The sequence below is a fragment of the Podarcis gaigeae genome (assembly GCF_964106915.1).
Source record: "Podarcis gaigeae genome assembly, chromosome: 4".
NCBI lineage: Eukaryota > Metazoa > Chordata > Lepidosauria > Squamata > Lacertidae > Podarcis > Podarcis gaigeae.
Window position 1 is genome coordinate 14480076 of NC_139677.1, and position 21734 is coordinate 14501809.

The following is a 21734-nucleotide window of genomic DNA, read 5'->3' on the forward strand; positions in this document are numbered from 1 at the left end:
ATTATTTATTGATTGAGTTTATATACCGTCCTATACCTGGAGGTCTCAGGGCAGTTCACAGGATAACATAAAAATGTAAAACCACAATATATATAATCAAAATAAAAACAACAACCCAATGACACACCCCAAAGAAATAAAAGACCACGTTCTAAAAGGGCATAGGATGTCAATCAGCTCAACCAAAGGCCTGGTTAAAAAGGAATGATTTTGCCTGGTGCCTAAAGATGTATAATGAAGGCGCCAGGCAAACTTCCCTGGGGAGAGCATTCCACAGATGGGGAGCCACTGCAGATAAGGCCCGTTCTCGTTTTGCCACCCTCCAGAGTAGGCACATGAAGGAGGGCCTCAGAAGATGATCTCGGGGTCCGGGTAGATTAATATGGAAAGAGAGGGTTCTTGAGGTATTGCAATCCTGAGTCATTTAAGGCTTTATTCGTCAAAACCAGCACTTTGCATCGGGCCAGGAAACTAATTGATAGCCAGTGCAGTCAGACCAGGATCGGTGTAATATGCTCAGAGTGTTTTGCTCCAGTGAGCAACCTGGCTGTAATGGTTATATGGGGTTGCTCGTGCGTAAGTTGCCGCCACTCCTGGCTAGGTAGCCTGGTTAAACCTTTCCTGGCTGGACAGCCCTTCACTTCGTGGCTGTTCAGTCGCTAGCAGAATCTGTCAGTGGGCGTTTCTTGAACTTCTTCCAGCAAAGAAGTTCTTTGACGCCAAGTCTCCGCCTACTTTCCCTGCGCGGAAGTCTTCTGCGCAGGGTGGGTGTGGGTAGCGGAGGACCTGTGCTCTCCCCGCTGGTCTCCAGCGAAAAGTCCTGGAGCCCTCTCTCCGATTCCCCCATCCGCCCCCCTTTATCCCTGGTGTTACGCTGATTTCCTTCCCCAGCTGCTGAGTCCCCTCTCTCCCTGCTTGGCCCTTCTCCGGCATCGCTTGGGAGCCCTGCCTCCACTTCTGGCTCCGATGTCAGTTCCCTGACACTGGCCGTTGAATTCTGCAGCAGCTAAAGTTTCTGAACGGTCTTCAGAGGCAGCCCTACATATAACGCATTGCAGTAATCTAACCTCGAGGTTACCAAAGCATAGACAACAGTACTTTGGCCATCCCTGTCCAGATAGGGGCATAGCTGGGCAAATTGTAGTTAATATTAACTATGTCTTGCGTGAAACAAGCCAACTACAAACCGTTAACACTGACCATAGTTCGGGGTTCAGAGAACACACTAAAATGTGGTTAATGAAAATGGCAAGTGAACAGTTATGAATTCTTCATCTTAGCTGCACTGAATGAGGGCGTGAGCCCAATGGTTTGCTGCAGCTTGTTCCTTCCATGCTGTCGCTAAATGTTTGGTGGACAACTTGTGACGCCCTGCCTAATTTCCTGTGGTTGTGCAAAGCCTGGAGCCAGAAAAAGGAGTGGGAGAAATGGTAGGGGACAGCAAACAGATGGAGCAGTGGAAAGAGAGGGGGGGAACCCTCAGCAAGTGATCAGTTCAGACCTCTGACAAGGGCAATTTGTTCCCCAGCCCCCAGCAGCCTGCTGATCAGGGAGGAAAGGGGGAGATGACTCTGTCCACTTTTGGTGTTAGCCCTGCCTACCAGTAGTGAACTGCTGCTGGCAGATGACCCCGTTGGGAACACAACCCTCAACAGAAAAAGAAAGTTTCCCACCCTTGTTCCAAGCAACAGTTTAGCATTATGTCTGAACACAGTCAATGCCTAAGGCATTGTTGTTGTTTTTTGCTGTTGGATGCTGCATATGGTTTTTGTAATCTTATTATATTTATAGTATTGAAATGTGGGGGGTTTTTTTGGAATGTTTTTGTTTTGCTATGTTGTTGTTGTTTGAATTTATATACCGCCCTATATCTGGAGGTCTCAGGGTGGTTCACAGAACAAAATCAAAATATAAAACCACAAAATATATAATCAAAATTACAGTTTGTTACTATGCTATTGTTTTTGCTGTGTTATGAAATTGTTTTGTAGTGTTTGCTTGAAATGCATCCTGTTATTATGTTTTAAGCTACTTTGGATATGGTTGTGTGTGTGTGTGTGTGTGTGTGTGTGTGTGGAAAAGCCACATACAAATAAAATGAATGAATTCCAGATGCAGTGGCTAGGAATGCTTGTCTGTTCCTTTCCCTACAGAACTATAAATCGTGGTTTGCAACTAAGCACGCTAACCATATTGGAATATCTACATACTGGGGAGCAAATAGACAAAATGCTGTCTGTTTATGTTTATCCGGTCTGCAGCTTGTCTTGCTTCCTAAAACAGAGTGACAATTGCCAATAGATTACAACCACAGGAGAAGTTGCCTTTATTGTAAGAAGTGTTTCTGGCTGTTAGTCAATGTCTTAAAGCTGGTTTTGACATCTTCTTTTGCGGTGTGTCTGTTGGTGATATTCTAGACATGCTTGCCTTAGGAAGAATCATTCTGAAGGCTTGCTGAGAAGGACCCAGATATTTGCAAGAGATTACCAGATAGTTTTTGGCTTCTTTTCTAAGAATGCCTTAAGCGGGGTGGGGGCTCTACTGAGGCTGAATCAGTAAGTTGTCTTTTGTGCAAGAAGCCAGTCTTTTGCATGCAGAGATACTTGAGGGGAGAGATTGGTATTGGCAACTAGGCTTCAGAGACTTGGCAACAGGAGTTTTCCAAATAGCCACTTTTTGCTTTCCAGTGTGATTAGGATTATTCATTCAATGAAGGTACAACTGCATATTTTGCATTTAGTATTAGCTTTTAAAGACGCTGAGCCTGTAGCTTGTGGATAACTGATAGCTCAAGCATGGCTTTTGGTGCCAGGTGGCCTCCAGTAGATAGACTTTAGCTCTGGAACTCAGCTGTTGAGCATAATAGCACCGTATTGATTTATGCTTTGTTGAACCAACTTGCTTGCTAAATTGATATGACCTTCCCCCAAAATTTATCCTTCCGCCAGCAGCCTCTGCTGGAAGCATATAAATGTGGAAAACTTCCTAAATTAGTAAGCTGGTACAAACCATGCTGTGAACAGGCAGTTTTCATTCTCATCTGAGCAAAACATTCTACTTCTTTATGCTGTGATTAAAAAAGAAGTGGGTTTTTTTCTAATCTGAAGTTAAAATAACTTAACTTTTCCCTCCTCCTAGGCATGAAGGAACTGATTCTTCTGAAGTTTCAGAAGAGGTTGTTGTGGTACTAAATAGTTTCAGCAGCAAAATCATCAGAGTCCAGGTATGTATGCTAATAAAACCTTATCGGAACAATTTTATGTTTCATTTCTTTCTTTTCTTTGGCATGGAACAGTCGTACCTTGGAAGTTGAATGGAATCTGTTCCGGAAGTCCGTTTGACATCCAAAACATTTGGAAACCAAAGTGCGGCTTCTGATTGGCTGCACAAAGCTCCTGCAGCCAATCGGAAGCCACGGAAGCCCCGTCAGACACCCAGGTTCTAAACCAGAACCGTCACTTCCAGGTTTGCGGCATTCGGGAGCCAAAACATTCGAGAACTGGGCTGTTTGAAAACCAAAGTACAACTGTAATGGTGCCTGGTGGGTGATGTCTGCTGACAACTCAATTTATTCTCATGTGTAGGTGCAGAAAAAACCTGATGAAATTCATGAAAGCCTCTTGAGTGATGGGGCAGCGGAAGAAGAGGAAGATTTCATGATTAGGTAAACTGGCTTGTTTGCATTTGGGCAAACCAGCACATTTGATTTTCCTTTTTGGGGAATTGAAGGCTGATTACTTAGAAGAAACTGGGCCTTTCTCAATGAAGATGTTAAACATTATTTTATGTACAGCAGTGTAGTGTTGCATTTTGCAGTGCTGAAATTTACCATGATGGTCCCCGTAGCCATTCCTGCCCCCCGCCAGAAAAGTCCAGAAATACAGGCAGTTTCGTTCTTCAAAAGCAGCAATGCATAGTACAATATCAATTTTATTAGGAACAACTGATGCAGAAAGCTTCTTCACTGTGGACATTATTAGGGGCATTTATTACTCTATTCTTCAGGCTACCAGAACAAGTAGCAAAGATTTTTGAATGGGCAGAATGATAACACAGAGACATTAAAATGAGCACAGCAGCCAGAGTGTATTACTTTCAGCCAGACCAGGAAAGAAAGAACAGTTTTAAAATGTGAAAATTTAAAAAGAGAGCCAAGGTGCTAGAGGTGGTTAGGATTGGGGCAGGAGAACAAGGTTCAAATTGCCACTTGGCCATGAACTTCACTGAGTGGCCTTGGGCAGTCACAACATCTCAGCCTAACCTACCTCACATGGTTTTTTTGTGAGGGTACCTTGGAGGAAAGAAGGGATAAAAACATATTCAATAAAATTAAAAAGTCCTGGACAAATAATAAATTTCTTCACATGGTACTGAAAATACGTTAAATTCAGCAGCAGCCAGTCCTTCCCTGGTGATATTATTGCACGGTTTGGGCAACACAACCGAGAAGGGCCACGTTTTGGGGCAGTAAAACAATGTTCTGCAGATTTCTCTGGGCTCTTGTGCCTTCCTCCTTTTTCTTCTTCTTTTGTCTTGATGTTCACTTTTAAATGCCAGCTGAATAATGCTCTTTTTGAAGTTCTACAGGAGGGACTCAAAAAGCAGAAAACGAAAAGAAAATGGATATGTTAAATATCTTTTCTGTTGCTTCCGGCCATTTGTACGAACGGTTTTTAAGGTAACTGATTATTTTCGTTGTTGAATTTGAGGATAGGATTGTGTTTTTCCTCTATAGTTTAACTTTGAAAGTGGAGTGAAGTATTTAACATGGAGCTTTTGAGTGCTGGGGGCAGGTTGCATGAGCAGTATAAGCAAGACATGTGTAGTTTAAGAGGCTTGTTACTGGATTTTTTATTTCCAGTTGTCAAGATCTCAAATATAAAGTTACCTTCCGGCATCTCTGTGGCAATGTTTTGCTGTGCATATTCTAATATGTTAACTGATGAGATTTTTTCCCCTCTCCAGAATAATGATGCTCTCAGTTCTGCGCCACACCAAGACACCGGTTAAATTTTGGTTTCTGAAAAATTATCTGTCACCAACATTTAAAGTAAGTACACTTATCTCCCTGTTAAGTTAAAAACTTTTGTGAGCCATGAAAATAATAGCAGGCTCTTGTTAGCAGAAAGATGTCAGTGTTTTGAGATCACAAATCAAAACTTACATAGAGTAACATCAGCATGCATTTTTCAACTTTAAAATGTGACCTTTGTCTAGATGGCCTTTGAGAGAGACATTCGTCATCATTGTCTGTGCTTTCAATTCTGTCAGGTCAATTTGTAACTTTTAAAACTCTTTCTTGATTAAAATCCAGTTCTGAGCAGCTTTATTTCACAAAAGGTTTGGTAACTTGAAAGTGTCTCATTGCAGCTAATAAGATCTGGTTCTTCTATGATTCTTAACTATAGAGCAGGAAAGGATGGATCAGGGCCACTTACTACATAATAAGCCGATGCCTGAACTGCAGTTTAAGATTGAGCCGTGGGATCACAAATGTTCCCTTCGGTCACAGTTAAGGGCTACATCAACATCGTAGCTAAGTGCAGTTAACACTAAGCTTTTTTAAAAAATAAAAATGTTTTATGTATTTTTATTTTGTACTTTTCAAGTTTATACATTTCACTAATTTTATACATTTGACTAATTTTACAATTATTTTGACATTTCAAAACTTCCTTCCCCCTCTTTCTGCAGTTCCGTAAATTTGTTTTTAATATCTTCTGCATATCCAAATTAACTTAATTTGCTCATTTATTCATCTCTTTTAAATATATACTCTTATGAAACTGCAGGTTATTACAATAATTCTGCCAGTGTTTTTATCTGTTTATAATTTATCTGTATTCTTTTATATATATACAAAATGTTATCTTGATTTCTTCTTCTTCTGGTAAGTTTTACCATTTCTGCATATTCCATAAGTTTTTGTATCCATTCTTCCTTTGCTGGGACTTCTGCTTCTTTCCATTTTGGGGCAAGTAATATTCTTGCCACTGTAGTAGTATACATAAATAAATTTCTATACATTTAGGTAGGTCTGTCCCTATAATTCCCAAAAGAAAAGCTTCTGGGTTTTGTTTTTTTGCAAAGGTTATTTTAAACATCCTTTTCATTTCATTGTATATAATTTCCCAAACACTAGGCATTTATCCTCCCCCCACATCCACCCCACCATACCACATATGCAGAAGTCCACCAGGTAGACATCGGAATCTTATTTCAACAGTGGTGACAGGAACAGTGTCTACTGCCACACCTGAGAGCAGCAGGCTAACTTAAGGGATGCTGGGCAGCCACGCAGCACATCCTCTAACACCTTGGTCCCACCCATCAGCACCTGGACTGTACTAATATTAGGTCGAGTCCTTCGATGATTTAGAAAGAGGAGCAATTCCAGTTGAGAATAACAGTCTTGAAATCGGAGATTGACAACTGGCTGCCCACAGGCTAATTCTGCCCCACGCCCAATGTAGCTGTATCTCACATGCCCAAATGATCCTCAAGGTCTGGTTAGAAAAAGAAAGTGCTTTTCCACTTCTAAATAAAAGAAGTGGTAAGACTCGATGTGAACCTTATTATATTGCCCGTGGAAGGACAAAATGTCATGTGTCAGACTGGTTCTTGAAAGGATATTTCAGGAAGCACATTAATTCTGCTCTGTCAATTTTTTGTTAATTTTTTCAAACATTTCTTACAATAATCTTCATGTCAAACAGTTGCATTGTTTCATAAATTGACTTTCCACCCGCAATTCCACAGTGTTTTTTACTCAAACCTTACATCCAGGCAAATCTGAGGTCATGTGTACCATACTTGGGAAGCATGTACTGTTGGGAGATTGCCAAGTTTATCCCAAGATATTGACCATCTGAATGGGGGTTGGATTGTTCTCTGACTGGTGTTTGGGATGGAATGGCTGCTAAGAAGTAGGCCATCCTTGATTTAGACATCCCCAGGGAAAATGTGAAGCTGGGAATTGTATTGGAAGTAGTGCTTGCCTCAAGTTTCCCATGTGACCTTGACAAGTTTCCTTGGCAACAGCGTGTGTGCAACTTTCTTTCTGTCTTTTTATCTTGTAGAAAGTTATCCCTCACATGGCAAACAAATACGGATTCCAGTATGAACTTGTGCAGTACAAATGGCCCCATTGGCTTCACCAACAGGAAGAAAAGCAAAGAATCATCTGGGGTTACAAAATTCTTTTTCTGGATGTTCTCTTCCCGTTGGCTGTCGACAAAATAATATTTGTTGATGCTGATCAGGTAAAAATGTCCAGTTTTTAAGGAAGTACAGTATGAATCTAAGACTGTTCTTGTATGCATTGGTTCAGCATGTCCCTGATATGCCTGAATGTTGTGCTTCAGGCCAGAACTGCAGTTTCCCTTGGTTAAAGTTTAACCCTAGATTGTACCATTTTAGTCCATTGAGTGGGCACCTTTGAATGCTCCCTTTGATGCACATCCAGAACTAGCACATCCCGGAGAGGATTCCGAAACGTAATCCTTCTCCCGGATGAGGTTTTGTGGAAGAGCTTTTGAAAGTGCTACCCCCACATGAGTATTGGAGTTCAGGTAAAATCTTTCCCATGTTACATTGTTGATTGTGGGTTCCCAGTTCTGTACACTTGGCTGGGAAGTCATTGCTATCAAGGACATAGCATTCGTGACACCATTTCTGATGAAGAGGTCTGCTTGTAATGTTTTCACCCCAAGTAGGCCTTGGCATTGCTAGGGTCATGCTAGGCATCCTCTTTCAACTGGGAGCTGGGATGGAACTGCATTCCATAATGGCTTTGATTCCTGTTACCTGTGCCAGAGATGTGTGTTCAACGTATGGAGTATGGTAGTTCAGTTCTCAGTGATGTGCCGATGAGATGGGTGAAGAAAGCTTTGAAACACTTAAAAAGCCAACTTCTCTTTCCCCCCTCCCAGTTATCACAGCTGGCCTCCTTCCTCGCTTTGCTCTTTCCCAGCACTCTGCTTCCAAACTTTAATTGGCCATGCATTCCATGACATCATATAGAGTGTAGGCGTTACACCATCCTCTCTCTTTCTCCTACTGTTTAGATCGTAAGAAGCGACTTGAAAGAACTCCGAGATATAGATTTGAAAGGAGCACCCTATGGCTATACTCCCTTCTGTGATAGCCGTCCAGAAATGGATGGCTACCGTTTCTGGAAGTCAGGCTATTGGGCTTCACATCTTGGAAAAAGGAAGTACCACATTAGGTAGGACAACTAAACAACCCAATCTCTCTTCTCTGCACCCTCCTTTTTACTGTATGTAGAAATTAGTTAAAACATTTTTTATGCCAAAGTTCTCTATTGAATATTTCACTAAGCAGGATGTCCTGAAGTACATATAGACAAAGCATGGAACCTCTATGGGTTCTTTTTATGTGTTGAGACCTTATTTTGGTGCCATGTTTACCCTTCTTTTGGATACAAAGAAATGTGACCTTAATACATTGCTCTGAAACTTGTCGTTTTTATAGTGCTTTGTATGTTGTGGATCTGAAGAGGTTCCGGAAGATTGCTGCAGGAGACAGGCTTAGAGGTCAATACCAAGCCCTTAGTAAGGATCCAGGCAGTTTATCCAACCTAGACCAGGTATGCTGCAACCAGTGGTGTATGTATGTCACAAAACTATTGTCTTGCTTGTTCTTGCTACAGTGACAGTAGCAGTCAAGGAAAGAAAATACACCCCTTTGCTTTTTAGCATGAAGGGATGCAGGTGGCACTGTGGGTTAAACCACAGAACCTAGGGCTTGCCGATCAGAAGGTCGGCGGTTCGAATCCCCACAACGGGGTGAGCTCCCATTGCTCTGTCCCTGCTCCTGCCAACCTAGCAGTTCAAAAGCACATCAAAGTGCAAGTAGATAAATAGGTACCGCTCTGGCGGGAAAGTAAACAGCGTTTCCGTGCGCTGCTCTGGTTCGCCAGAAGCGGCTTAGTCATGCTGGCCACATGACCCAGAAGCTGTACGCCGGCTCCCTCGGCCAATAAAGCGAGATGAGCGCCACAGCCCCAGAGTCGGCCATGACTGGATCTAATGGTCAGGGGTCCCTTTATCTTTACCTAGTGCTGTTTAGCTACTGTGTGTAACATTTTACTATTCACAATATTCAGCTTGTATCTTGGAACTGCAGCAGCAATGTTAACTGGTGACGTGTTTTTTTCCAGGATCTTCCAAATAACATGATTCATCAGGTGTCCATTAAATCTCTTCCTCAAGAGTGGCTGTGGTGTGAAACTTGGTGCAGTGATGAATCCAAGAAAAAGGCTAAAACCATTGATCTGGTGAGCTACTTTATAATAATTCCCCTCTCCCCCAATACACATTCATAGTGAACATTTTATCCATCCTAAAGGAGAATACTGTTGCATGGTGTCTTGAAGGCAGTCCTGCTGTAAACTGTTGCATAATGAGGCATTTCTTCAATCCACGCCGCAATCCACCCTATGGTAATGTCAGGAGGTACTGAGCACGTGTACTCATTCCATGCCCTTCCTCCGTTGGTGCTGTGGTCTAAACCACTGAGCCTCTTGGGCTTGCCCATCGGAAGGTCAGTGGTTTGAATCCCCACGACAGAGTGAGCTCCTGCTGCTCCGTCCCAGCTCTTGCCAACCTAGCAGTTTGAAAGCAAGCCAGTGCAAGTAGATAAATAGGTACCACTGCGGTGTGAAGGTAAACGGTGTTTCCGTGTGCTCTGGCTTCTGTCACGGTGTCCTGTTACACCAGAAGCGGTTTAGTCATGCTGGCCACATGAACTGGAAAGCTGTCTGTGGACAAACGCCGACTCCCTCGGCTTGAAGTGAGATGAGCACTGCAACCCTGTAGAAGATTTTGGATTTGATATCCCGCCTTTCACTCCCTTTAAGGAGTCTCAAAGCGGCTAACATTCTCCTTTCCCTTCCTCCCCCACAACAAACACTCTGTGAGGTGAGTGGGGCTGAGAAACTTCAAGGAAGTGTGACTGGCCCAAGGTCACCCAGCAGCTGCATGTGGAGGAGCGGAGACTCGAACCCGGTTTTCCAGATTACAAGACTACCGCTCTTAACCACTACACCACACTGGCTCTCCCTGTAGTCACCTTTGATTGGACTTAACCATCCAGGGTACCTTTACCTTTTAAAACTGAGCAGCTGAACTTTACATGTGTTTAATCTGCAAGATGCAACCCATGACTACCACTCAAGGTGTCTCAGGAAGGGAAAATTGCATAGCAACACTTTCTTGACTCTTCCAGCTGATCACTGGATACAGGTGTGAATGTCTTTCAAGAAGAGCATTGCTATCCAATTTTATATCTGTTCATCACATCTCCATCTTTAAGAATCAGATTGTCTGCTGTGGACTCCCTATCAGAGTCACATTCTTGTGCTTTTGGTGAAGTTGACAGAAGAGCTTGTTTGGAATGAGGCAGTTTTTTAAAAAAAGATGAATGGTCGGACTGAGGGCTCCTGGAGGCCTGGTGACAGATGGTTCTGTTTATAAAAAAGAATGCTATCCAGATGTGCAGGCTGCCTAAAGAGTAGTGATTGAAAAGCATGGCATGCTGTTCTACAGAAACGTATTAATACGTGGATTTTTTTTGCCAACATAATTTGTATAATGGCTGCTGATGTGTCAGCACAGCTACGATTTCTAATTCTGCTATGGAACCAGAGTGGTGTGTATTTTAGGGCTTAATGTGAGTCCCGTATGGAAAACAGAGGGACAACACTGAAACCTGGGAAACATAGATTTGCTTCCCTTCTATGTCGTCTCTGCCCTCCTTTGTGACATCCCCAGGGTTTCCTCCATTCTAAAGTGATAGCTGCAGGAGGACTGTGCCATTTGACACTTCTGGATGACAATAACAGACCCATAATCTGTTTGCAATATTTGTATTTCAGTGTAACAATCCAAAAACCAAAGAACCCAAACTAGAGGCTGCTGTCAGGATAGTTCCTGAATGGACAGAGTATGATTCTGAAATACAGCAGCTTATAAATCACATAAAAAAGGAGAAGAAAATCGTGAGTCAGTCTCAACAAAAAGGTGAGGTATAGAAACATTTGCTCATTAAAGACCTTTGGCAAGGGCAACGGGGTTTCCAACATTTAATTGCCTATCAGGACTGGTGAATTTGCAACGCTGGGGTCCTCAGAACCACTGGCGGAGGAAGGGGGTGCAGTCCGCCCTGGGTGTCATCCTTGACAGGGGTGACATCGCCCCCCTGCCCTCCAGGATGCTAACCCTGCCCCCAGGTGCCAGAGCAGCTAGCTCCGCCTCTGCTCAGAACCATGCAAGGATGCCTTTCTTAATACATGTAGGGAGCCCTCATGAGTTCAGAAAGATCATTGTTTCAGAAAATTACCCTCCAACTCATGGATGGCAATCAAACTGGCAACAAGGCTTTGCTGCACCCTCCCCAGGCCCTAGGTGTTTGCATATGCAAATAGAGAATGCCAAGAGTGTTCCCGCTTTCCTATAATCTTCCAATACAGTCCAAGGTAGCTGATATTAGAATTTGAGCTGTTTGCTCTTTTCTTTTCTCGAATAAACATTACTGCCTAATAAAATCCAGAGATTGTCCAAGCCCCTGTATAATGGTCTGTGGCCCTTATTGTGAGTTAGTTCCGGAAGTAGAACAGCAAGCTCTGGAGGAACTTCTGGTTGTCTTGTTTCCTATGTGAAGGAACCAGCTTGCAATAGAACCAGCAACTTGGACAGAAGATTATGGCTAAGTAAATTAATTGTGATTCTAATGGTGATGAGAAAATGGCACAAAGAAAAGTCTCGGCTTTATTCAGTTCTTGTGTGATCTTGCAATTATTCTGTGTATTCAAATATTTTTTTTTGTTTGTTTTTCATTTACAGATTCCAGCCATGATGAACTTTAGCACTATTTGAAGAGTGTCCTGTTGACACAGCTACTGGCCATAGACTGGGGGTTAGTGGTAGTTTTTGTGGATGTATGTAAATACTACAGAGATGCTCTATATTTTTAAATAAAAACTTCTGGCATTTTATTGGGACTTGGAACGGAATAACAGAGTGGAAAGGAAACCTAGTAAAGTGTGGGCTGTGCCGTTTGTCATTCAGTCCGATTGCCTTTCCACTTCTTTCGTTTCCAAAGGCATTACAAATTCTGGTGCTAAATTCGCTAAGTGCACACAGCTTTTGTTTCACATTACACAAATATTTTGTTGGAGATCTCATGTAATCATTTTGAAATGTCTGTCTGTAGTAAACAAACACCCCCATCACATACTTTTCTTTTTAAAGCTCTATTCCATCTTTCTGCAGAAGCTTCCAAGGAGGCTGATCTGAGACAATACTTGAAGTTGCATTACTTTTTCTGTATGACGTGTCTGCGTGCTTCTTTCTCGTGTTTGATGTCACTTTTACTGAACTTTACTCTCCTGGTGCAATAAATCAGTTGGGTCCTGTTCCGTGGAGAAAGTGCTGAATTTTGGAGGGTTCAGCTCGCCAGCTCTGCAAGGACTGAACAGTCTTGGCACTTGCTAAACCTCAATATTCCCGCTGGGCTCTGAAAGAGATGCTGCATAAGACCAGCAGCTGCTGCCACGGAAAACGGAAATTTGGGAGCCCTGAGTCTCACCAAGAGCAGCCACTTAAGTGATGTGGGGCAAGCAAACTGCAACTACCTCCGACGTTACTAAATGAAGGACTTCCTTTGCAGACACAAATCCTCTGATATCTAGTTCCGGCCTGCAAACTTAAAAGTTGATAATCACTCTTTGCAACTTCTAAAAGCAATTGGCTTAGACCCCAGAGGAAATGCTGGAAGTAGTGGATACTCGCTCCTGCAACCCTATATACTTTTCACCTTCTTTTCAATCTACCTGCCTAAGTTTCCGTTTTGGTTCGCCCAGAGTGGCTGGGGAGACCCAGCCAGATGGGTGGGGTATAAATAATAAATTATTATTATTATGATGATGTTCTTAACTGCTGCTGGGCCCAAAAATATTTGTCTACCTGCTCTGCCGACCTGGGGGCAAACATGGCCATTGTTCTGTTTGCTGCCCTGGGTTCCTTTAGGAGGAAGGGTAAGATATACATTTAATAATAATTTCTCCTGTCTCAGTTTAATCTATAAATCTATTTAAAAACCAAAATCTTTGTGAGACCCTCATTCAGCTACACTGGATTCCAGTTGATAAACCTTTTCCTGCTTCCACAACACTTTTTGTGACTGTTTTGAGAGTCTTTGCTGATACTCAGATTTCTCTACCCCTTCTCTAAAATGCCTCTTTGTGTAGATTAGCAAGGTGTGTCTTTTGCAATCACTCTTTCTTCCTCGGTCTTACATTGATTTGTCTTTTACAATATCAGCCTTGTTACCACTGACATCTGAAGGCAGCCCTGCTTAGGGAAATTTTTAATGTTTGAGGTTCTATTGTGTTTTTAATATTCTGTTGGGAGCTGCCCAGAGTGGCTGGGGTATAAATAAATTATTATTATTATTATTATTGATGGGCATATGGTTTTCTGGATCCTCCTGATCTTTAACTTTATGAATTTTTGTGACACTAAGCCAAACTAATCCATGTCCTTTACTTCCTATCTCACTGGTATAAAACGATGTATCAGGCTAGAACTAGATGTTACAACAAACAATGGACTGCCATCTCCAAATGGTACAATAAGAATCTAACATAAATAAAAATCAAATTATTCCCTCTTTGTGCAGTAAAATTTACTTCTCTCTTGCTGTGCATCATTTTTATTTCACATCCAAGAAACTGAGATAGAGCAGGAGCTGTAAGCCCTCCATGAAACAAAGGGAGATGGAGCTGTTGCTGTAGAGATTTCTTTCACAGGGACCAGGGCTGATTCTATTATCAGTATTAAACGATACTGTGAGACAGGGGTTAAAAAGCAACATTCTAGTGTCGTCTACTCTGGTTATTGTAAAACTATGGCACAATTATTTACCTTGGTATTAATCTCACTTCATAAAAAAAATGGCAGCTTGAAACAGATATAACTTAGACACAGCTTTAATCAAAATCTTTCTTGAATAGTTTGCATCTTTATCTTCAAAACACCTTCTTGGCTTTCATAATGTTTTTAAAAAATAGAGCTTTATTCCAAGACATTTCCAAAGTGCACCCACACTGCAATGGTATATATGTTAACTGATACTAGGTGGTCTTTTTTCACTGTAAATCCTGCACTGAGGTACTCTTGTTCAATCAAATTTGCAGGCCCTAATTGCACTTCACCCAAGAGCAATGCTAGTAGCTCTCAAAAAACCCAGGGATAGCCCAAAACAACTGAAATACACACAAATAAAAGCAAGAGCCTCTCAGGAGCCCTTCCCCATTTCAAACAATAGTCCTAGAAAATGAATTATTTAAATTACTGTTCAGCATAAATGCATAAGAGCTGCCTTTGGCCACACTTTTGACATACTTCCTTTGGACTCAGGAAAAGCATTAAGTTGGCACTGGTTACATTATTTAGGAAGATTACCGAGAGCAAGGTCTGATGTGCAGTTCAGATGCATGTGCTCACAGAAACAATTCCAAAAATCCACCCTATGCCAGAAAAGGTTATAAATTAAGAAGTCATGGGAGCATTTCAACCATTCAATACTTCTCCCCTGTTTTGGGATGTGCAAAAGAGAATGTGTTAGACCCGAACTGGCCATAATTGTACTCCTCAATTGACATGGCTAGGTAACAGCAAATCTAGCAAAAGAAAATATATGCAGAACTTACTCCATGCATAGCTCTCACTTGCAAGAACTGGTTAGGGGTTTGTGGATTATTGAACAACATTAGCGGAGTTACTCTTGAACTTTTGACTCGAGAGCTGGAGTGAGAAGGTGGTGAAATATTTATCTAGGCTGCTCTGAGCCCAAAATGCGCTAAAGTCATTTCTTAATGCTCAAAAATTGCCTTCTGGAGAGAGGCTAGGTTTTTTTGAAAGCCACTTTTGCAGGTCCATCATCTCATTATGAAAGGACTCTAAATGCTGTTTTGAATGCATTTCACAAGTACCAGAGTACTGCCAAATTTAAGGCTATCAGAAGTGTCCCAGTTCCTGCAGCAAAGCTAAGATGGAAGTCAGCTTTGGTTTCCTATGACATCAAGTAGTTCAGTGGTTTAACAGAATGAAAGAGTGCCTTCTTCCTATATAACGTATGTACCCCAAATGCTTCTTGGTTATATGCATTAGTTAAGGCAATGAAGCACTAAAAACTGCCATTTGGAGGGGTCACATTTTCATCAAATTGTAAAACACTGTTGATATCCTCATCCTAACACTGTCATCTTGACAGTTTCCTTACACTGCACATCTCTTTCCGTTTTTCCTTTTTAAGAAAAAAAAATTAAAAATCTAAGATCAGAACTAGTTCTGCACATTTGGGGCAATGTCTCAGTCGTTCTGCTCAAATGTCAAGCATATGTTGAGGGAAAAGCTCAAAATGGATCTATTTAATTAACACCAACTAAGAATATCATTCTATTTAAGTATCTTTCTGAAGCAACCATAAAAAGAAAAGAGGTTTTAATCCAAACGAGAAAATTGCCCTTGTAAAAATAAGTTAGAAAAAGCCCACAAGCCAGCTGCAGTCGTCCTATATTGGATAAGTAAAGAATCCTAGTGATGATGCTTCTCTGGGGAATTATCTTAAGCACTAGAGTGGCTTTTTAGAGGACTTGCATGTTGCATAAAATCCTCCTAAAAAGTAGTATGGGGACAGTTATACTATCTATACTCAGGCCAATCCATATCCTGCTTTGAAGAGGCAGGCTTTGTCATAACCTGAGTGCCTCAGAGGTGCCAACAGTGTGCAGAAGTGATGGAGAAGCTCCTCCGATGTCTCCCAAGAAAACAAACTTTTCCTCTTAGCAGAAATGAAAACTAGATTGCTTTTCTCACTGTAGCAACGAGAAAGCATAAAGTATCCCATCGCGTTCCAAAGGTCATGAAGAGTTTAGTAAAAAAGAAGAAGAAAAATTAAAGTGCTTTGGGGAAACAATTGCTTCTCTGGTGTTCAGAATAAGGGGTCCAGCCTTCCACCTCTTTAGAGATCTAACACCCAAAAGTACAAAAATAACCAGTACGTACTAACATAACTGTTGTTTTGCTTGCCACTGTGGACTTGCTTACTCTTTGCCTATCACTGAAAAGCTGGCATTTATTTAAGTTCAAGGAACGAAACTCCTAATTGAAATTGTCTAGAAATAAAAATAGAGAGAGTCCTAGAAACAAAAAAGGAAGGCGGTGGGGTTGTTTCTAATTGAAGTGGAATTTAAATTTAAAAGGTCCTCCGGAACTGAACGGGTCAAACCCTTGCCACGTATTCCAGCCTCTGTGGAAGTGGTTTCCTCCTCCTTGCTGGCTTTCTGCATCTAGCGGGTCTTCCCCGGCATCAAACTTCCTCCGCATCTCTGAAAAGACACACAGGTGGCAATGAGGTCTGTAGAACTGGACACATCATCCAACCAGGCTCTAGGATATTTCATAAACATGGTAGACCACTAGAATTTCAATGGGTGGATAGCCATGGCATGCTTTCCATCCCAGTAGGCCCTAAAAGTCAGGTAATCAGCATTTTTCACAAGTGGAGTGATTAAGAAACCCGAGGTAGCCAGCCTGATACCATCCACATGCCAGCTGCCCGAATCCATCACCATTGTGCTAGTTGGGGCCTGAACACGGCGGCGTTGGCTACGCGTCCGCAATGAAGAGAACTCCTGCTTTTGAAATAGAGATGAAAAGCAAAACATGTTGGCTGCGTGGGTCTATCGTTTTGAGAACGAACTAGTCCCAAAACAAGCTGCAAGCCCACATACCTGGATCAGTGAGGACTTCTTTGGCAGCTGCAATATCAATAAACTTCTTCTCTGCTTTCTTCTTCTCTTCTTCATCCTGGAAATTATCTGGGTGCCACTGCATTGCTAGCTTTCGGTATGCTTTGACGATTTCTTGTTTTCTCGCATTCCTGCAGAGAGGGCGGGAAAAATCAGTTCTCCAACTGTCTTCACGTCAAGGTAAGTCTTGAAACACACGCACACACAGAAATGGACACCTTTGCCAGCACCTAAAGCCCTCTCCAATCTTTCAAAGGGATCATGGGAAGAGCAGTAAGCTCCACCCCCAACATCCCCACAGGAGACATTTCCATATTGAGTGGGAAGGTTTGAAGGGGCTTTCTAAGTGCACTCAGCTAAACAGGATTGGATGCCTCCGCAGGATCAAGCACCTTCTGTTATTATCAGGGTAGCTGATCGTACAGAGGTATCTTAAATGCATCCATCTGAATGCACTTAGAAGCCCCCTTCAGACCTAGGCAGTGCAAGTGCCTCTCATGCCTCTACAATTTCCCACCCCTTTGCATGTTACTTAAATAGGACTCAAGAATGCTAATAACCCTAGCTTGAATTCTTTTGGGATTTTTTTTTTAAGAGACAGTTTCTCTGGTTATGCACAGTAGAGAAAAAACAAACATGAGACCTGCACTAGACAAAAAGGGATACATGGGGAAAGAAGGGTAACATCCAACTGTGCTCAATCTATAGACATAGTCTATTTCAAACCAACCCAAAGTATTTCTTCAGGGCATTTTCATCAGTCAGCATCTGCAGAGAGGGCATCACAGCCCAAAACTTTCTGATAACTCCTACAAAGCCATTACCTTTTGAACATTACCAGTGTTCTTTGAATTTGGGGCCACGTGGAACACTTACTTTGAATTTTGAGCAACGTTAATCTAAGTCTGCTTGTTTCTGACATAGGTTGCCATAAACGTTAACCAGGCATCCAAGAATGTGCTTGTCCCTTCATGATGAGGCTGAAAAGCAGGAGGAAGAGAGCCAAGGAGCTTCTGGATATTAGTCACTGTAGACACAGAGGGGCAGCCTGACCACCTCCTTCACCCTAGAGCTGCAGGTCGGGAACCTCTAGCCTACAGACCAAACTTGGCCGACATGGCTTCCCTCCATCCATTTTCACCTGCCCCACACCTGGAGATGGGCAGGTAGAGATGTACCATCAGGAGGCTTAAATGGTGCTTCCAACTGCTCACTGGCAAGGGCAAGCAGACTTTGGCTTTACACCCATCATCATCTGATGATGACGACGACGACGACGATTTATTTGTATACTGACCTATACCCATGGATCTCAGGGTGGTCCACAACATAAAAATTGCTATATTGAAAGGTTTTTGGCAGAAGGTAACTGAAACGTATCAACAGAACTGTACGGAACAACCTTACATTTACAGAGCAAGATACCCTTTTTGAATTATATACCCAGCACATGGAACCTTACAAAAGGACAATACAAGTGGACTCTCGGTGCCCTTACCACAGCAAAAAGACTGATACTGATGAATTGGGAGAAATAAAAATGCGGCTCCCTTCCATGATTGGATTGAAGACGTATACAAACTTATACAACTTGCATTTGAATGCAGACTTGCCATGGACAAATTCAATGATTTCTGGAATCCATTCTTACAAATACTGTAATAGGTTAAGATCTGGTGAATTACAATAACAACTTTGTAACTTTGTAAGATCTGGTGAATTACAATAACAACTTTGTAAAGTACAGTATACAGTATACAGTTTGGGGTTCTCCTCCCTTTATTTCCCCTTCTACACGGGTGCCGTTTCTTTTATTTACGTCTTATCATGTTTAGTGCACACATTATCATGTACTTTTTGAACTTTCAATAAAGATGTCTGGAAAAACAAAAATAAAACATAAAATTGCTGATGGGCACTAGAGCTGAAGCCTGTTTGATTGGCTGCATGATCAGATGCCTGGCTGTGCTTTGTTGCCTGGCTGTGCAAACTGCACAGGGGAGAAAGCATAATTCAGACTGGGGACCCCACACAGCAGCTTTTCCTAAAAGTGAAAAGTGGTCAGCTGAGGACAGGCAGAGAGCGAAGGGCAACTCTCTGCACCAAAGCAGTCGGGTGAGGTGGGAGAAAGCCTTCCTGCCCAACTCTTGTTGCTATGCTCTTAAATCTGTACCCTTTTAAAGACGTGGGTTTGCACATGGGAGACTGGTATTTCTAGAAGACGCTTCTGAGCAATCGCCTCCCTCACTTTCCAAGTTGTTTCAGCCCTTGGTCTTTTATATCATTCCTTTTTTCCTTCCACGGCTATTTGCTTTTCTGTAACACTGGCTTTGTTCTTTGCTTAATACTTCATCCAGCCTTTAGCTAATGAGGCTTTTTGGTGCTGCCTGTTCAAATGAATTTGCTCTCCGCTCAAAATTAACATTGCTTTAGGACGCAGTGTACCCCTTTGGAGGCCAGAGCTTATCTAATCACGGTTCTCTCCAGTACGTGCGTGTTGTTGGTTCTTTTGGATTATATTTTGTATTGATATTTTAGTTTTGTTATGGCTTCTGGCCAAACAAATAAAAAACTATATACTTTCCTTAGGAGGTTGAAGAAGTCTCTAAAGTATTGTTGCGGGCGGGGGGGGAAGAGAAAGAAAGTTTTATTTGGAATAAAGAAATAACCATTCATTTTGGTCTGCATAAAAGATGGTCTAGCAACAGGGGAAAGTACACAGTTTTAGGATTAAACATTCAGGAGGACTTCCTCATGGGCTGTGACAGTGGAACAGACTCACACAGAATATGGATGAACTGGATGAACACAGGAATAATAAAAGGAAGTTTCTTGTACCTCACCAATCTTACTGCATTGCCCAAGCCGCCCTGGGTGGCTTCCAACATATTATACAGAAACACAACAACACAGCAGAACATCACACATTCAAAGCATCCTGACACAGATGTCTACAAAAGATCATACAACAGGGCGGGCATCACTACTGAGATGGCCGTCTGCCTGGTTCCCTGTAACTCACTCTCACAGTGAGGGAACCACCAAACGACCCTCGGAGATGGACCTTGGTGTCTGGGCTGAATGATGGGGATGGAGACGCTCCTTCAGATATACAGAGCCAAAGCTGTTTAGGGCTTTTAAGCTCAGCACCAGCACTTTGAACTGTGCTTGGGAATGTACTGGGAGCTGGGTGAAGATCCTTTAGGGCCAGTGTTCTATGGTCCCAGGACGCTGCTTTATACTCAGTCAGACTACAGGTCCATCTAGTTTATTGCTGTCAATGCAGCTGCTCTCCAGGGTTTCAGAGAGGGTGTCTCCCCCAGTCCTATCTGGTGATGCTGGAGAACGGATCTGGGATGCTCTGCCACGCAGCTACAGCCCTTTCGCACCCATCGGGGATGCTGTAGTAGTGGATTTCTTGTATCAGCAGGGGGCTGGATTACAGGAGCACCGAGGCACCGTCCAAATCTACAGAACAAGCTAAGTGACAAGAGGTCCATGCTTGAGACTGAGAAGATGGCAAGTAAATGAAGCCAGTGACTGTATTGCCCACTCGCCTATGCAGTGACTCTCAAGCGTGGCTCTGAACATATATAAGGGAGTGCACAAGACAGACTGGAAGGGGCAGCGCATGGGACTGATGTTTCTTTCTGAAGTGCCACCTGGAAATGTCTGTTCTACCCACATAGGGAGGTGAGCCCTGCATGGGACACCCACTCCTGGTGAAATGGTACAGTTTGGACTTCGGCCATTTTAAAGAAACACGAAGAAAGGGAAATGGGAGTTACTTGTTCTTCTCATCTCCAATGTATTGCATAATGCCTGAAACCACTCAAAGATAAACCACAATCCTTGTTCCATAGTCACTTTTGGAATGTTGCAATGGTGCTTTTCCTGCTGCCTCCTTGCAAGAACTGTGCTCCATTATATTGCCTAACTGGTTTATAATGAGAGAGATATAGAGAACGATGGGTGGTACTCAACCAAATTCTTGCACTAGCACAAGGATTAGTGCTACTGCAACGGGATCCCTCTCCTCCTCCTCCTCTTGTGCATTGCCATCCCTGAATCTGCTCCAGAGGGCTGTAGAAAACCCCACAATAGATTTGGGCAGCAAACAGTGGGAGGAGAGGCAGAGAATGCTCCATTGTGCAAGGATAAATCCTTTCACTGTGCAAATGCTTGCATTAGTGCTATGTTGAATACAACCCAATGGCTCCATCCTCAAAGGGTGTTCTGCTCCCTTCAGGAACTATAATTCTATAAATGCCACATGGAATATGCCAACAGACTCAAATCCATGCATAGCAAGGATGTTCGCAGGACAGCTTTGAGCACCTGAAAGACTTGTAAAAGGGGTGTGTGATGTTATAAGGACCTGGAAAAAAGGTAAGATACAATGGGCAAGAAGTAATATGTATAAACTTACAGACTATCAAGTACTCACCTTTTTACTCCTAAAATCTTGTAGTAATCTCTCTTCTGAGATTGCTTGAGTAGCCGCTGGGCTTTCTCTAAGCCTTCCAAAATCTGCTGGTCACTGTCACTGTGCTCCTTAGCAGTTTCATAGTCTTGAATAGCTACACATAATAAACAAGGACACACATACACTTAATGATCTTGCAACAATTAATCTTCAGCAGAGAGGGCTCAATTTCACATTTTAACTTATTCACTGGTTTTGTTCGGAAAATCGAGTCTCAGCTAAGTAAGCCAAAATAACACTCTTCACTTTGCACAAGCAGCAAAAAGCTAGATAATTCTGTTTTCCCTCCTCAGGTGGGCAGCTTTGCGGGCAGGCCCTGGGCCTCCCCTGTGAACCAGCCTATTGCAGGCTGAATCATCATCCGGCCACCGAATTGGCCAATCGGGGCAGGAATGTAGGGGGCATTCCCTT

General features: G+C 42.6%; 2 protein-coding genes across 8 annotated transcripts in view; one reads left to right on the plus strand and one right to left on the minus strand.

Moving 5' to 3' along the window:
- Positions 1–13692, plus strand: part of UGGT2 (UDP-glucose glycoprotein glucosyltransferase 2) — a 77327-nt gene extending 63635 nt beyond the window's left edge. For 2 of the 4 annotated variants that reach the window (XM_083735197.1, XM_083735198.1), the window contains 10 exons: positions 3139–3223; positions 3585–3664; positions 4580–4678; positions 4966–5050; positions 7080–7262; positions 8067–8227; positions 8494–8608; positions 9182–9298; positions 10898–11042; positions 11865–13692. In XM_083735197.1, the coding sequence (XP_083591323.1) occupies positions 3139–3223; positions 3585–3664; positions 4580–4678; positions 4966–5050; positions 7080–7262; positions 8067–8227; positions 8494–8608; positions 9182–9298; positions 10898–11042; positions 11865–11887 (1093 nt within the window). In that variant the 3' untranslated portion in view covers positions 11888–13692. The remainder of the gene's footprint in view (positions 1–3138; positions 3224–3584; positions 3665–4579; positions 4679–4965; positions 5051–7079; positions 7263–8066; positions 8228–8493; positions 8609–9181; positions 9299–10897; positions 11043–11864) is intronic. The other 2 variants (XR_014563382.1, XR_014563383.1) reach the window with 2 other exon arrangements.
- A 303-nt stretch (positions 13693–13995) lies between these two features.
- The window catches only part of DNAJC3 (DnaJ heat shock protein family (Hsp40) member C3), a 47735-nt gene continuing 39996 nt past the window's right edge, over positions 13996–21734 (minus strand). For all 4 annotated transcript variants that reach the window (XM_083735312.1, XM_083735311.1, XM_083735310.1 and 1 more), the window contains 3 exons: positions 21285–21417; positions 16820–16968; positions 13996–16414 (listed from right to left, as the gene is read on the minus strand). In XM_083735312.1, coding sequence (XP_083591438.1) covers positions 16260–16414; positions 16820–16968; positions 21285–21417 — 437 coding nt within the window. In that variant the 3' untranslated portion in view covers positions 13996–16259. The remainder of the gene's footprint in view (positions 16415–16819; positions 16969–21284; positions 21418–21734) is intronic.